At 39.9% G+C, this 16977-nt stretch overlaps 2 protein-coding genes across 2 annotated transcripts; both read right to left on the bottom strand.

Moving 5' to 3' along the window:
* Positions 1–1947: 1947 nt before the first annotated feature.
* On the bottom strand, positions 1948–5208 carry LOC139412078 (chemokine (C-C motif) ligand 27a). Its single transcript, XM_071158874.1, has 3 exons — positions 5109–5208; positions 3274–3391; positions 1948–2421 (listed from the first exon to the last, which is right to left on the bottom strand). The coding sequence occupies exons 1-3, from the start codon at positions 5206–5208 to the stop codon at positions 2322–2324; spliced, it is 318 nt and encodes a 105-aa protein (XP_071014975.1). The 3' UTR covers positions 1948–2321.
* Positions 5209–7181: 1973 nt separating this feature from the next.
* On the bottom strand, positions 7182–8663 carry LOC139412077 (arginine vasopressin). The gene is made up of 3 exons (XM_071158873.1): positions 8544–8663; positions 7771–7975; positions 7182–7537 (listed from the first exon to the last, which is right to left on the bottom strand). The coding sequence occupies exons 1-3, from the start codon at positions 8661–8663 to the stop codon at positions 7392–7394; spliced, it is 471 nt and encodes a 156-aa protein (XP_071014974.1). The 3' UTR covers positions 7182–7391.
* Between the last annotated feature and the right edge of the window lie 8314 nt (positions 8664–16977).

Raw genomic sequence — 16977 nt, 5'->3', positions numbered from 1 at the left:
AAAGACATGGACACCTGGGTATCCATCCTACCGTATTCCTTTCACATGTTTTGTTGATCATTGCAGATGAAGGAGAGGAGGCATTTTTTTTGTCATTGAATATATTGTTTTGTTGCTCATGTACTGCTACATTTGGTCATTTTGGTCCTGGAGGTAAAGTATCTTCCTAATTAGTAGACCTGTGTTCTCCTCCTTCACACGTGTAGAGTAATCACTCTGAAGCAGAGGTTACTTATCTTGTTTATCCGGTCTTTCTCCTCCACCCCTAGCAATAAATCTATGTGCTTTGGCAAAGTTGTGAATGAGTTCTGTTAAGTAAGGGACGCCATTTTACTCACAAGCAGCTGGCTTTGCTATGAAGGTCACCTTCTTCCTGGACCACCTCAGCATTTTCACAGGTCATAGTGACCCACAGAAACACACCACAACCAAATGTCACTCCTCTGAGTGCTCCAGATACACACGTCAGTTGCATTTATTCATATGTGTGGTCATTGATGTTTTCTATGTATACATGGCTCTACTGGTGTCTGTACGTGCCTCTGTTGTACACCAGAGCTGGTGTGTTAGCAGACGGATTGTGTGTGGTCTTGGTTTAAGTGCTGTTGCTAGGTTGTAAGGCAGTGGTCACCAACCCAGGTCTTGGAGAGAGAGATTGTTGGGTGTTTGTCTCAGCCCAGCACTAACACATCAGCTACTCAACAAATGATCAAAAACCTAAATTAGCTGAATCAGGTGGGTTAGTGCAGGGCTATAGCAAAAGCCTGCACACCTCTTCAGAATGAGCGTGACTGACTGATCGCAACGCAACCCTTACGGAAAGACTGCATGATTTCACACGTGACAAATCACAGGTTTTGCCCATGTACAATTTTATTTCAGATGTGAAATTTCTGATGTGAAATCATGTGAAAATGTGTTTTTGGAACACTTTATATGTGATGATATTTCAGATAACCTTCCACATGTGAATTAACATTTTCACATGATGCCCTGCAAACAAAAATGAGTTGTTAGGATGTCTCCGGAACATACCGAAAAAAACACAGTGTTTTCAAGTTACATATTTGAATATTTATACATAAATTATCATTCAAGGTGTCATCACCTGGGATTTGAACTCACACCCTCCTGGTTCACAGAATTCCAATATTCCTGCTATGCCGCCATGTCTGTGTCAATCACTGACTTCATCTGTATTCCTACACTTTGGCCTTCAAAGTAAATCTCAGCTTTGTAGAACACACTCAAGAAAAACTATTATATTTATCATAGTGATTCAGGAATAGCATTAAAACAGAACAATATGCTCCACCAACATTAGACAACTATACAGAACCCCTCAAATTGATGGCACTCTTTTGCTAAGTGCAGAGATGTATTATAGGTAATGAATGTGCACTTTGTCACATGTAAGGAGAATAACATGTTTTCAACTTTCACTTGTGAAATTGCATGTGAAATAAAATTAGCATTTTCACATATGAACTCTCAGATGTGAAAATCAGATTTGCACTTTCACGTATAAAACATTTGCATGTGAAAATCGTAGTCTCTCATGTGAAATAGAATTTTCACATGTGAAAAACTTTCACATGGAAATCGAATTTTCACTTTCACATGTAAAAAAACGTTCAAATGTTGTCACGTGTAGTTTCCTGGTATCACGTTTAAATGTGGCATCCCAAATGTTTTCACGTGTAGTTTCCTGGTATCACGTTTAAATGTTGCATCCCAAATGTTTTCACGTGTAGTTTCCTGGTATCACGTTTAAATGTTGAATCCCAAATGTTTTCACATGTGTAGTTTCATGTTATCAAATGTTGCATTTACATGTTGTCACATGTTATGTAAAACACTAGATCACATGTGAAATTCATGTGGCTTTTCTACAAAGGAATATAATTGCAGTTTATACAAAAATCAACAACACAAGAATGTTTTGGGATAAGTATAGATTTTATTTCAGATATCACAGCTCTTGATTATTTATACAAAGAATAAGTAGAAAACAGTTTTGCGAATGCTATAGATTAGTTGGTGGATTACATGTAGACATGTATTAGATTTTTATTACACACACCACAGGTTTCTGCCTCACACACATAGTAATGCTTTTACAAAACTCCTCCAAAACACATAATGATATCCAAGGAAAATGTCTAAAAAGACATGAAAGAAAAGTCAAGCTGCTGCACATTAATCTCAGTTAACCTAGAAGTAAAATGTTGCATCATTTTGTCAGGTGCCAGTTATGTTTACGTAGTCTGTCCACAAGGGGATTAGCCTCACATTAAAAAGTTCCCTCACTTGACAGAGCACTAATGCCTTTTCTGTTTTCCGTCCTTTTTTCTCTGCATCCTCTTCAGCTTTCTCTTTACCTTCGGGTGGGCACATAACTTCTTCCCTTTCACGTGCAGCCTATGGGAATGGAGGAGAAAAGACAGTCATTGTCTCAGGTCACCATCTGACATAGAGGGTCTTCAAAGGTCCTGAACTGTCATTCTGAAAAATACATTTTCTTTCATGGCTAACTACCAGGAAAGTATGAATAGACAGGCTGAGTGAGCAGGGAGCTTATGTTCATGAGCTCGCCTTTACTGACAGCTCTTTGAAACGCCTATGCCAAGTAACTTGGATGCAGTGAGTAGCGTTGCAGTAAAATGATCCCCAGCAAATTTGTTGATACACAAAGCAACTCAAATAACATTGAAATTGCATCAAATGATACAAACAAATGTCATACACATCTCCTTTTTGGCATGTCATTTGTGATGTGATTCACAGCAGCACTGACAGGTGAGTTGACTTGACAACTGCGTATGTTTTGAACAACCCCCCCTTTTTGTTCCACGCTGGCTGAAGACCTAGCTAGCCAGAAGCTAGCTAACGCCAGACACAGATGAAAGGGGAAACAAGGCGGTAAGAGATACGAGAATATCATGTTGCCATTGGTGTATTAAAATGAGAATTAAGGTGATGTCAACTTGTCCCTTTAATGATGAAGCTAAGTGTTTGACATGGGGGAGGGGACCAGTAACTTTATGATAAAAGGTTATCAATGTAGAAGTGACAGTCATTTTTCATACTTTGATCATCATACCTTCGAATATCATCCAATTTCATGAAAAACATCATTTTGACTGTTCTGAACTTTAACATAATTTATATCAGACAGTGGAATACTAACACCATGACAGTTTTCAATGACAGTAAATGTGTAAGTGGGATACTACAATTAGTCTACTCTAGTCAGTATTGTGATGAACTCACACGAGTGCGTTGATCTCACAGGCACCATTGTTTCTCTGCATCTCTGCTCTCTCCACCTTCCTCAGCACATTGGTGGGAATGTCCATAGATGTCGTCACACAGCATTTAGGAATGCCCCCTGCAATGTTTACCATCAGTTGTAAGAGTTGCAGTAATAGTGGCCTAAGTGATGGTAGTGGTAATTGCAGCAGCTCTACTGGAACTTGTCGTGGTGTACAGATGTAGGATCTTAATTTGATCACTATTTTGTTGCTAAGAATTTTCCCGCACAGCAGGAAATGCAAACCTGTAGTATATTCAAGGTTTAAAAAGGCTTCAATAGTTAGTAATTGTAGTAATGTATCAACCCCCTACAAAAAAATGTCCATTAATTACTGTATAATCCACATAATAATTAACATTACCTGTTGCTGCAGGATTATTTCCCTGCTGTAGCAAACTGGCTCAAATCAAGATCATACATCTGTAGTAGTGGCTTCAGTAGGCATGGTAATAAAATAATATCAGCAGTAGTAATAATAATAGTAGTAATAGTTGTAGTAGAACAGGAGTGTTTTTTCAAAGAACAATGAGTTGGAGAGGTAGCTGAAGTAGTAGTTTAGGTTGCTCCAAGAATCACAGGCTAGTAAATTCTCCTTAAACTAAAGTGACCTGTGTTGTTTTAAACTGTGACTATGGAATGACAGTAGAATGACAACCTAGTGGTTGATGAATGTCAACTGAAAGTAAGCGAGTCACAACAGATAAAACCCACAAATGATAATCCTGCCTGTGCCACCAAATAAACAATTTTTGGCAATACCATTCAGGGAACATAACTGCCAGTCTCTCTCTCTCTCATTCTTTCTTTCTCTTTCTCTTAATCGCATGTGCACACACACACACACACACACACACACACACACACACACACACACACAAGCTTCAGCATGAATACTAACATTTCCACTGAGCTCTTGTGTCTACTGTCACACAGCCCCAAAAAATGAACATTCAAGGCAGCTAGCTACTTATTGAGTCCTATGCAAAGGAGTGATGGTTTGATGACCGACCAATAGGTAAAAGTCATTGGCTACTAGATCACTGCTGTTCTGATTTGTCAAATATCAATATTTGTTTTTCTAGCAAGAACTACTGCAAAATGTTCTGATGATAGAAGTTCAAGTGGCAGGGGGCCATATCCTGAAAATGTATTAATTTATACTGGTCCCTTTGATCAATTCTATACATTAATAAAATATTCTGCATGTGAATTTGGCCAGAGCATTTGTATGGTTTAAGATACAAAAGATTATGACCGCATTCCTGAAAGCTACGACTCTAAGGAATACCTACGTGCCTTCTGTTTCCATCTCTGATACTCACAAGGACTCTGTTAGAAGGGAGTGTGACAAAAAAAAACGAATCTAATGACTGAGGGAAATTAATTCAAAGCATACTGTACTTCCTTCAGACTGGAATTTGGCATTACCTGATTTGTGTTATTTATTGCGATTCTTAGTTTTCAGATTATTTTAAAATGACCTCATTACTTTTAAGAGGCTTTTGAACAAAATAATGGTGAGCAAGATTTGCACCTTTTCCTTTTCAATGATGATCAAATGATTTGGTTGCACCTCGTTGGTTGAGCGCCCTCCACTTGTTTCCTAATTCGTTTCAGCAACATTTAATTTGAAGAAAAGTGCTTTATTGGTGGTTGCGTTGCTTTCTTATACAGTTCTTCCAAAGAATAATCGCATGTGGAAAATGTCCGGCCCCTCTGCAATTGACCTTTTGTACATCTGCCCCCCCTAAGAATATAGTTGAATAGACCTGTTTTACAGTGTCTTCCTTACCTTCAGTGGTTGTGATGGCCAGAGCACACAGAAAGAGCAGCATCACCATCACTCTAAGATCCATGGTGACAGCGGGAGTGAGAGAGCAAGTGAAACTCATCAGAATTTATACCGAATTCCTCCCCCCTCCTATCGCTGTGGGTTGTTGGTATTGGTCTGGCAGGTTTTAACAGGTTCGATTACTACTACATTTAACTTAATGAAAGACTACAACAACCTCACAATGCTTTGTGAGAGCCATCATGTAGAATTGATAATAGAATATAGGTCGCAAACCAAAAACAGAGATCTAGGTGGAGCAGCCGGGTTAAAGCCAGGGTAAACGTGAGGGCAGTGCATACCAAACCAACACAGTAAATAAAGGGGGCTATACTGTCAATATAGCGCAAATAATGCAATTTAAGGTTGAGCTGTGTTGTCAACAGGCGTTGATAGAACTCACATCTTTTTCAGTATGTATTCTGTTGTTCCATCAAAGAAAGTATGAAAACACCCCTCAGTGAAATTGCTAATAAATCGATTTGCTGATAAATTGAAGAGTTCTATACTCCAACGCTATACTATTCCCAGAAATCTTCACATGGTAGAATTCCCACTGGGGAATTCTATGGTGTGATACAGTCAGTAGTCGATTGGTTTGTCCGGGAAAACATGCTCAGTAAGAGCAGAGCTACCAAAGCATAGATGAAGAGAGTTTGTTTAGCACTGTGACAGACCTGCTAAATCATCTCAACACTGGTTTGACAGTAGTAAACTGCTAATGACTTGCATATGTTCCACCCCCCTCTCTCTCACCACCAGGCAATTTGCAATTGCCTTATTGCAAAATCACATATGTGACGACCCTCCCACTCTGTCTGCCGAATTCTTTCTCTTTGCTATTGTTTTCCTTAATAAGATGGGTAGTCAGTGAAATGGAACACACCTGGGCTCGGGTGTGTCCCAGGGATAAATACACCTTTCCCCCATTCATTAGAGAGACTCTCTCCATGCAGACACACTGTATTTTTGGTTGTGGCATTTTGTGGCTTGTTTATTTTGGCACCGCTCAACACCCCACATTATCACTACCTTTGCACGCAACCACTCACTTACACTACTGATTACTGCCTACACACGCACCATTGTTAATTGTATATAGTTTACTTTATTTAATAAACATATTTTTGTTATTCCGTTATCTCTGCGTTGTCTCCCTCTTTGTTACGGGCTACGAGCCGGTTCGTGACACATAGGTGTCTTCTCAAACCTCCTCAGACCCTTTATAATGAATTATCCAGGTATTGGCTGCACATACCATCCTAGAAAACTTATACGCACACACACACACACACACACACACACACACACACACACACACACACACACACACACACACACACACACACACACACACACACACACACACACACACACACACACACACACACACACACACACACACACACACATACACACATACACACACACACACACACTGTAGAACCAGTCAAGACGCATCCGTTTCTTTCAGTAAATCAAAGCTATGAGACAGGTATAATTACTCTGTAGAAGTACAAAACCTGGCTTGGAACTGGGTACAAAAGACAACCGACAAGTTTGGTTGGTAGTGATTTCTTGATATCTTTAATTCAATTATACAACAGCAGTGATTCTCAGTAAATGGTGATTCATAATAGTAATATCTGTAATGCACTGCATTAATGTAGTGATCTACAAGCACTTCACAAACTAACAACAATGATTGTTGAACATTAATCTGATCATTCTACAACACTGCAAGAAAACTATTTATTTCCTACATATTTAAATGTCTGTATTTCTGTGGTGTATACATTACCTATTTATATTGAGGCATTAGGAAAAACAATGTCTTGTAGAACTTAAAACGTATATATGTAATGTATGTATGTGCATATACTTTCTTAGGTGGAAAAAACACTCTTTTGTTGACAGTTCATAACTTGTATCCATTTTATCCTGTTATTTCTGTCAGTTTAACCATTTTGCCTGATTCCAAATCGACCGCTGGCCCCTAGCCTAGGTACTGTATAGATAGATGTAAAAGGTTTTGATAGTAGTGGTCAACAATATGGCAAAATCGCCATCACTAGGCAAGGTGGAACAATTACCATATTGCTAAAACCTATCCAATTACTTGAAGTTCCTTCTGAAAAAATAAAGTAATTCATTTCAATCTTTTCCGATCTACGAGAAGTGTCAAAGGCTAGTAAGGGTTGATTTGGAATTAGGGAACATGTAAGTGAATCTCTGGAGTTACTGTTAGTATTCACTTTGCCCCCTGGTGGCAAAGTGTAGCAGGCGCAGCAGCAGTTCCCCCGGTGAGTCACTTGTGGCGCCAGCGCTGTGATCACCAGGAGAGTGGTACCGACTCTCCGACAAACAGTCTGGATCTAGAACACAGCTCTCTGTCGACATACATACAATGATGAAAGTTAGAAAGCGAATAAACATAGCATTTATTGTGCAAGTATACACTGGTATGTACAGACAGACAGACAGACAGACAGACAGACAGACAGACAGACAGACAGACAGACAGACAGACAGACAGACAGACAGACAGACAGACAGGTAAGCGCACAACCACACACACAGACGAAACACAATAGACAGAAATGAACAATGACACCTACTGTACCTGAGTCACAGCAAACACCTGGTGCAGCGCAGCGTCCTGCATCAGATCCACAAGGTCTCCCTCCTGTCTGGCATGGGGTGGGCAGGTAATTCTCCTCAAAGCAGCGTGCTGTCTCTGAGGAGCCCATCCAGCAGCCTAGCCCCTCCCCACAGCAGATACTGGGGCCAAAGCAGCGGCCCTGGTCCCCTGGTCCACATGTCATGCACTTCAGGGAGAGAGACCAGTTAGCTGGCTTTCTATTGTTTTTATGCTAGTGGAACCTCAATGTGTCATTTGTTTATGATTCAATTATTGATAATAGTTGGTATTGGAAATACAATTATCCATAAATTTTTTTTAAATGTTTTCATTGTTGTAGGCCTATGTGTGTTTTCAGGAGCACGGGAAGCACAGATGTACTCCAAGAAGAAGAAAAAAGAATAGCCTACAATTATGTAGGTTCAATCTAAATTCCATTCTGCATTTATTATGACCGTGTAAATACCGAATTGTATTAAAAAATAGGCTCTATATTGATGAGTTGTCAACATAACAGTATGACCATTAGAAAAAACATAACTGTAAAATGCATTAGGTGAAATAAATTACTGCACCCGGTCATTTTCAAATGGTCATTATCCAAACCTTTAGGCCTATGGATTATAATGAAGTTGTGTGGTGCGTAGTCTGTCTACTCTGGGGGGAGAAAACAGTGCAAAAAGCATAGTGTAGCGTATATAGAATAAAAAAGAGGACTCGGAAAATAGAACAGTCTGTAACGTAGGCCTGCCTACCTGTCTGATGCCGGTGTCCTGTAACGCGCGCTTCCCGCCTCTGGGACAGTTCTGGATGTAGCAGGCAGAGGAGAACGCTAGGAGTCCGATGACGCACAGTAGAAGCGTGGAATGTGGCATTGCAATTGTGCAGAAAAAGCGCACATATATTCCTCTTGCTGCTTCACGGATGACTGACAGATATTCGATGCTATCCGTTACTTATATGGGATGGGTTTGTCATTCAAAGTTGTTTGACGTCAGAGTTTTTTCATACATTTGCCTTTAGTGATGGAGTTAGGGTACTCGGGGGTAACTAGCCCCCGGGGGTAACTGCCACCGCCCCTGTAATTCACATTAAGACCACAAGATGTCACCAAATTATTTCCCCAACATTTTCCCTGGCTGCCACTGCTCTTGCTCAACAAAAAATGTCCTCTGTGTCATCACAACTTTTGGAAATATTTCAACAAAATGGTAAGTTAATTTGAAAAAATCAAATTTGAAAAAGTTGTAGTTGTATTCCAATGAAGTTAGATCTATATATATATTTGTAAATATACAAGTAGGAAAGCCTTAACATAATAATCCACTTGTTTAGAGAGGAACATTTAGATAATTTGTTTGTAAACTTTCTAGCTAGCAACTTCACTAGCAGTAAATGCTAGCCAGCTAGCAAGTTAGCATAAGCTGCTAGGAGTGCTAGCTAGCAATATTACTACCAGAGGTAAAATACATAAAATAAAAAAAAGATTTAAAAAGTAACTTAATTGCAGTTGTAAATGTTTCCACTAATGACTGACAGTTTTACACTAAATGTTACTTTATAGCCTTTCAACTATTTTACATAGCTTTTTATGTCATATAGCTAGATAGCTACCTACGTTTTTGAGCTTCTTGTTTATTTTTATTAATTAACGTTTCAGTAACAGTACCGGTTTTAGCCAGTCGGCTAATTTTCAACTGAAGTCCCTGGGCAGGTTTTCAGAGAGAGCTCTTTCCTGTTTTCAGTCACAGGTGGGGACTGGATAAGGTGTGAGCAGTGAAGTGAAGTGAGCAGGCAATTTTACTTGAGGGAAAGATGAACGGCCCAGCCAGAGTGGCCCAGCCAGCCAGAGCTCGGTCTTGAACCCGATATAACATCTCTGGAGAGTCCTGAAAATAGCTGTGCAGCAACGCTCCCCATCCAATTTGACAGAGCTTGAGAGGATCTGTATAGAAGAATGGGAAAAACTCCCCAAATATACAGTTGATGTCGGACGTTTACATACACTTATGTTGGAGTCATTAAAACTCATTTTTCAACCACTCAACACATTTCTTGTTAACAAACTATAGTTTTGGCATTTCGGTTAGGACATCTACCTTGTGCATGGCACAAGTCATTTTTCCAACAATTGTTTACAGACAGATTATTTCACTTATAATTCACTGTATCTCAATTCCAGTGGGTCAGAAGTTTACATACACTAAGTTGACTGTGCCTTTAAACAGCTTGGAAAATTCCAGAAAAATATGTCATGGCTTTAGAAGCTTCTGATAGGCTAACTGACATAATTTGAGTAAATTGGAGCTGTACCTGTGGATGTATTTCAAGGCCTAACTTCAAACTCAGTGCCGCTTTGCTTAACATCATGGGAAAATCAAAAGAAATCAGACCTCAGAGACAAATTGTAGACCTCCACAAGTCTGGTTCAACATTGGGAGCAATTTCCAAACGCCTGAAGGTACCACGTTCATCTGTACAAACAATAGTACGCAAGTATAAACACCATGAGAACACACATCCGTCATACCGCTCAGGAAGGAGACAGGTTCTGTCTCCTAGAATGGAACGTACTTTGGTGTGAAAAGTGCAAATCAATCCCAGAACAACAGCAAAGGACCTTGTGAAGATGCTGGAGGAAACCGGTACAAAAGTATCTACAGTGCCTTGCGAAAGTATTCGGCCTACTTGAACTTTGCGACCTTTTGCCACATTTCAGGCTTCAAACATAAAGATATAAAACTGTATTTTTTTGTGAAGAATCAACAACAACTGGGACACAATCATGAAGTGGAACGACATTTATTGGATATTTCAAACTTTTTTAACAAATCAAAAACTGAAAAATTGGGCGTGCAAAATTATTCAGCCCCTTTATTTTCAGTGCAGCAAACTCTCTCCAGAAGTTCAGTGAGGATCTCTGAATGATCCAATGTTGACCTAAATGACTACTGATGATAAATACAATCCACCTGTGTGTAATCAAGTCTCCGTATAAATGCACCTGCACTGTGATAGTCTCAGAGGTCCGTTAAAAGCGCAGAGAGCATCATGAAGAACAAGGAACACACCAGGCAGGTCCGAGATACTGTTGTGAAGAAGTTTAAAGCCAGATTTGGATACAAAATATTTCCCAAGCTTTAAACATCCCAAGGAGCACTGTGCAAGCGATAATATTGAAATGGAAGGAGTATCAGACCACTGCAAATCTACCAAGACCTGGCCGTCCCTCTAAACTTTCAGCTCATACAAGGAGAAGACTGATCAGAGATGCAGCCAAGAGGCCCATGATCACTCTGGATGAACTGCAGAGATCTACAGCTGAGGTGGGAGACTCTGTCCATAGGACAACAATCAGTCGTATATTGCACAAATCTGGCCTTTATGGAAGAGTGGCAAGAAGAAAGCCATTTCTTAAAAATATCCATAAAAAGTGTAGTTTAAAGTTTGCCACAAGCCACCTGGGAGACACACCAAACATGTGGAAGAAGGTGCTCTGGTCAGATGTTTTTTTGGCAACAATGCAAAACGTTATGTTTGGCGTAAAAGCAAGACAGCTGAACACACCATCCCCACTGTCAAACATGGTGGTGGCAGCATCATGGTTTGGGCCTGCTTTTCTTCAGCAGGGACAGGGAAGATGGTTAAAATTGATGGGAAGATGGATGGAGCCAAATACAGGACCATTCTGGAAGAAAACCTGATGGAGTCTGCAAAAGACCTGAGACTGGGACGGAGATTTGTCTTCCAACAAGACAATGATCCAAAACATAAAGCAAAATCTACAATGGAATGGTTCAAAAATAAACATATCCAGGTGTTAGAATGGCCAAGTCAAAGTCCAGACCTGAATCCAATCGAGAATCTGTGGAAAGAACTGAAAACTGCTGTTCACAAATGCTCTCCATCCAACCTCACTGAGCTCGAGCTGTTTTGCAAGGAGGAATGGGAACAAATTTCAGTCTCTCGATGTGCAAAACTGATAGAGACATACCCCAAGCGACTTACAGCTGTAATCGCAGCAAAAGGTGGCGCTACAAAGTATTAACTTAAGGGGGCTGAATAATTTTGCACGCCCAATTTTTCAGTTTTTGATTTGTTAAAAAAGTTTGACATATCCAATAAATGTCGTTCCACTTCATGATTGTGTCCCACTTGTTGTTGATTCTTCACAAAAAAATACAGTTTTATATCTTTATGTTTGAAGCCTGAAATGTGGCAAAAGGTCGCAAAGTTCAAGGGGGCCGAATACTTTCGCAAGGCACTGTATATACACAGTAAAACAAGTCCTATATCGAAATAACCTGAAAGGCTGCTCAGCAAGGAAGAAGCCACGGCTCCAAAACCGCCATAGAAAAGCCAGACTACGGTTTGCAACTGCACATGGGGACAAATATCGTACTTTCTGGATAAATGTCCTCTGGTCTGATGAAACAAAAATAGAACTGTTTGGCCATAATGACCATCGTTGGAGGAAAAAGGGGGAGACTTGCAAGCTGACGAACACCATCCCAACCGTGAAGCATGGGGGTGGCAGCATCATGTTGTGGGGGTGCTTTGATGCAGGAGGGACTGGTGCACTTCACAAAAGAGATGGCATCATGAGGGAGGAGAATTATGTGGATATATTGAAGCAACATCTCAAGACATCTGTCAGGAATTTAAAGCTTGGTTGCAAATGGGTCTTCCAAATGCACAATGACCCCAAGCATACTTCCAAAGTTATGGCAAAATGGCTTAAGGACAACAAAGTCAAGGTATTGAAGTGGCCACAACAGAACTGAAAAAGCGTGTGCGAGCAAGGAGGTCTATAAACCTGATTCAGTACACCAGCTCTGTCAGGAGGAATGGGCCAAAATTCACCCAACCTATTGTGGGAAGCTTGTGGATGGCTACCCGAAACGTTTGACCTTTTAAACAATTTAAAGGCAATGCTACCAAATACTAATAGAGTGTATGCAAACTTCTGGCACACTGGGAATGTGATGAAAGAAATAAAAGCTGAAATAAATAATTTTCTCTACTATTATTATGACATTTCACATTCTTAAAATAAAGTGGTGATCCTAACTGACCTAAAACAGGTCCTTTTTCTAGGATTAAATGTCAGGAATTGTGAAAAACTGAGTTGAAATGTATTTGGCTAAGGTGTATGTAAACTTCCGACTTCAATTGTAGGTGTGCCAAGCTTGCAGCATCATACCCAAGAAGACTCATGACTGTAATCTCTTCCAAAGGTGCTTCAACAATGTACTGAGTAAAGGGTGTGAATACTTATGTCAATTATGATATTTCATATTACATTTTTTTTAATATAAATAAGCAAAAATGTTAAAAAAAATCTTGTTTTGTTTTGTCATAATGGGATATTGTGTGCAGATTGATTAGGGGAAAAACTATTTAATCATTTTTAGAATAAGGCTGTAACGTAAAAGTCAAGGGGTCTGAATACGTTGCGAAGGAACTGTATATTCCATTCCAATAATCCAATGAACCTTTTTTACATAAATTTAAAACTATTGAAAACCTTTCGCTCCTGAATGTCATTTTAAAGACTGCTGGGATTTAAAATCTTGCATTATTCAACTAATATTTAGTGCAATTGTACATAATGGACTGTATGGAAAAGGAACAAAGGAGAAAGAACAAAGAAAATGAATGTGCAGGTGAGTTAAAAAGAGGATCTTTACATAAAATCTTCTTATACTGCGGATATTAATGGTGACATGTGCAACACCATTTCCCCCCCATATTTTATAAAAAATAATTCAAATAAGACAACAATACTTAGCTTTTAAGTATTGCATATTAAAGAATTTAAACTCCACCCATTAAATGGATTTTAACACACTTGTGTGAAACCCTATGCCATTATCTTCTACGGGGGTTACTGGCAACCCGGTACTGGCTAAGTTACCCCCGGTACTTTTAAAAAACACCCCTTTTCTAAAAACAACATTTCATGAAATACCTTAAAAAAAAGTGTAAACTGTAGGCATTTATTTCTCTTTATTGTTAATTTGCCTAAGCATGACCTTCATCCACATACAATTTTTTTCCCAAGGGTTGCTGTTTTGTGTTAGCAATTAGACATCGATCATAGCTAGTTACCCCCTAGTATCCTGCAAATCAACAATTCCCATTAGCCTAAGCCATACCATATTCTATTTTGCTTCTCAATTCAGTTAGACTTTTTGTCCTTCCTGTGTGGCATAACCTATGCCACCATGATGTCCTTTCAATTGAGAGTTTTTCCTATTCCTTTTCTGTTTTGCCTCTGATTTTAGGATGGTCCTGTTGCATGTTCTTTGAGAGTTGTAGGTTTCCCACATTTAGAAGGAAGGAGAAAGGTAAAGACCACTCAGGATTAGATCCACCCTTTGTATAAAACAGAAATAAACAATTTGTTCAATAATGTTAGGCAGACAGAAAGTGCCCTGTTTGGAAACAACACGTATCCCCGGAACTTCATGTAGCCTATAGGCCACCTGTAGCTCCACATTGCTGTAATAATTGTTTGCTAAGATACAGTAAAGTTACACTAGCTAAATCATTTTTGGGGTTAACATAGAATTCTATGGTGATGTCATTGAGATCAATAGATAAAATTAAATTGTCCTCGATATTCAGATGAGTTTCAAAGGAAGAAAACATTTTCATGCATTTTGGTGTAGAATGTCCCACCACAACTGACCTTCTCCCTGTCATTAACCCCCAAAATTCCCTGCTACCTATGCCACTGATGCTGAAGAATATCCTATGGGAAGCACTGTACCTATCCAATCCTTTTAGATCGGCATAAGTCAGAGCCATGCACAAGGGCCTGGGGGTTAGGGGTTGTTTCAATGTTTCTGGACAGAGCCAAAGATAACCTGTTCTGATAACTAGATAGCAGAACACTCAGTGCAGGGGTGGGATGTATAGGCACTGCCTGGCCAAGGTAGTCTATACAACTGGCACGTAATGGCCTTGACTGTATGACCCTACGAATAGAGGGATGGAGATGGTCACTTGTTTTCAGGACACCACAGAGGTTGGAGAGGGTTGAAGTTAATAGAAAGAGAGAACAAGGGAATGAGAGGGAAAGGGAGAGGGAAGAGAAAGAGACGTCACACAGTGTCTGTCTCTGCATCCAAAATTCTAAATTATCTGAGCAACAAAAGAGAACTTTGAACCTGGCAGAAGAAAACATCTAGTCTGTATTCAAAACTGCATGTACACTAATTTGGTTTAATTTTTATGAATTATTTATGTACAAGTAACTGCCAAATGAATGGAAACACTTGAGAAAATGAGGGATAAAGTTGTCTATATTGAAAGAAGGTGCTTCCACACAGGTGTGGTTCCTGAGTTAATTAAGTAATTAACATCCCATTATGCTTAGGGTCATGTATAAAAAGGCTGGGCAGGCCACTATTTTGGCATCCCCATAGGATTACAATGCTCCCATCCACAGGACACGAGTGGTCATTGAATGGTTTGATGAGCATGAAAACGATGTTAACCATGTGACATGGCGGTTTCAGTCACCAGATCTCAACCAAATTGAACACTTCTGGAGCGGCGCCTGAGACAGTGTTTTTCACCACCACCAACAAAACACAAATTATGGAATTTCTTGTGGAAGAATGGCGTTGCCAGGGGAGAATGACTGCTCCCTCTCATTGAAGACATGGAAGTTCAAGGCCGACAGCTGTACTGCAGGCATTATTAGCAGAAAACAGGATCCCCCACTATAGTGAATATAACATTTTAATCTTCGGGGTCAATCTTAGTGTAAATAAAAAAATGTTTTTGAAGACAACCATGGTACCAATAATTGCTTCTAATACACCAGATGTAGAATCAGAATCACATGTATTGTCCTTCAAGAGGAAACTATTGGCACAGCTCACACATGAATTGATAAAACAAATATGAAACAGACAAAAGGCATAAATCTGAGAAAATACATGGAATTTTTCACTATGGTGATACCATGAAACTGAAACTCCTGCTGAAACGCGCAGTGATGCCACTCTGACATTGCTCATCCTAATATTTATATATTCCTTAATTCCATTATTTGACTTTTAAGTTGTGTGTTGTGAGGGATCAGCCGGATCAAGTGGTCCGACTGCGCCGTTTCCTAGAGGTGAGCTGCAGTACAGTCACTACTGATGCGCTCACCTGAGGTTTGTAAACAAACTGGTAGGGATCAAGGGAGGAGTGAACAGTGGCCAGTAGGATGTTAAGAACCAGTATTTCCAAGCCTTTCATGATCAGTGATGTGAGAGGAACAAGTCGGTAATGGTTGAACTCAGTCGGGGGAGACTTTTTGGGAATGGGGACGATGGTAGGTGCCTTCCATAGCGTGGGGATTGTATATGTTATTGAACCGATTATTTTACAATCGCACACAGAAGAATTTATAAGGATAGGCCTAATTTAGTTGCTAATGGCAGCCTGCAGTACCCTGGGCGGCCTTCAACTTGAGTAAAGCCATGTTCACATTGGCAGTTTGAAGTGACTCAAATCCTATTTTATGGCATATCCAATTCAAATCTGTTCTTCTTCCTTCAGTCTGAAGAGCTTAAAAGCACATGCAATTGGATATTTCAAGCCACATTTCAAACCACCTTTGTAGGTTGTTTGAAGTCAGATACAAATCTGATTCCTGGATGGTCAAATCTGATTTAATTGCCCTCAAGTGGCTTTTAGAATGTTATTTGGCATATATTTGGCATACAGTTTGACAAGAACATGTGGTAGCTAACTAGCTTGTTAATTGTTTAGAAGCAAATGAGTGAACGTGCTAGGAAAGTAAACAGCTACCTAAGAAGCTAGTAGTCTGCTGTGGCTCACCAAAAATGACTTATTTTGAAAGTTGGATCATCTTATCCTGAGGCTTTAAAAGTGTATAATTGTTGTTGTTTTTTTGTATTTTTTGTACCCCTTTTTTTCACCAATTGGTCTTGTGCCATTGCTGCAACTCCAATACGGACTCAGGAGAGGTGAAGTTGGAGAGCCATACGTCCTCCGAATCACGACCCTGCCAAGTCGCACCGCTTCTTGACACACTGCTCGCTAACCCGGAAGCCAGCTGCACCAATGTGTCGGAGGAAACACCGTCCAGCTGGCGACCGCAGTCAGTTGCAGGCGCCCGACCCGCCACAAGGAGTCGCTAGAACGTTATAGGACAAGGAATTC

The sequence above is a fragment of the Oncorhynchus clarkii genome, chromosome 6, assembly GCF_045791955.1.
Source record: "Oncorhynchus clarkii lewisi isolate Uvic-CL-2024 chromosome 6, UVic_Ocla_1.0, whole genome shotgun sequence".
NCBI classification, from domain to species: Eukaryota; Metazoa; Chordata; class Actinopteri; order Salmoniformes; family Salmonidae; genus Oncorhynchus; species Oncorhynchus clarkii.
The sequence above is the reverse complement of the archived record's forward strand: the minus strand, read 5'-3'. Positions and strand labels throughout refer to the sequence as shown.

Bases quoted from the DNA above. Each gene is read 5' to 3' on its own strand.
- LOC139412077 (XM_071158873.1), bottom strand. From the start codon at position 8,663: ATGCCACATTCCACGCTTCTACTGTGCGTCATCGGACTCCTAGCGTTC. The intron at 7,976-8,543 runs GTAGGCAGGCCT...CTCTCCCTGAAG, and splicing joins AGGACACCGGCATCAGACAG to TGCATGACATGTGGACCAGG. The intron at 7,538-7,770 runs GTACAGTAGGTG...GTATGTCGACAG, and splicing joins AGGTGTTTGCTGTGACTCAG to AGAGCTGTGTTCTAGATCCA.
- LOC139412078 (XM_071158874.1), bottom strand. From the start codon at position 5,208: ATGAGTTTCACTTGCTCTCTCACTCCCGCTGTCACCATGGATCTTAGA. The intron at 3,392-5,108 runs GTAAGGAAGACA...TAAACATTGCAG, and splicing joins GGCCATCACAACCACTGAAG to GGGGCATTCCTAAATGCTGT. The intron at 2,422-3,273 runs GTGAGTTCATCA...CCATTCCCATAG, and splicing joins TGTGAGATCAACGCACTCGT to GCTGCACGTGAAAGGGAAGA.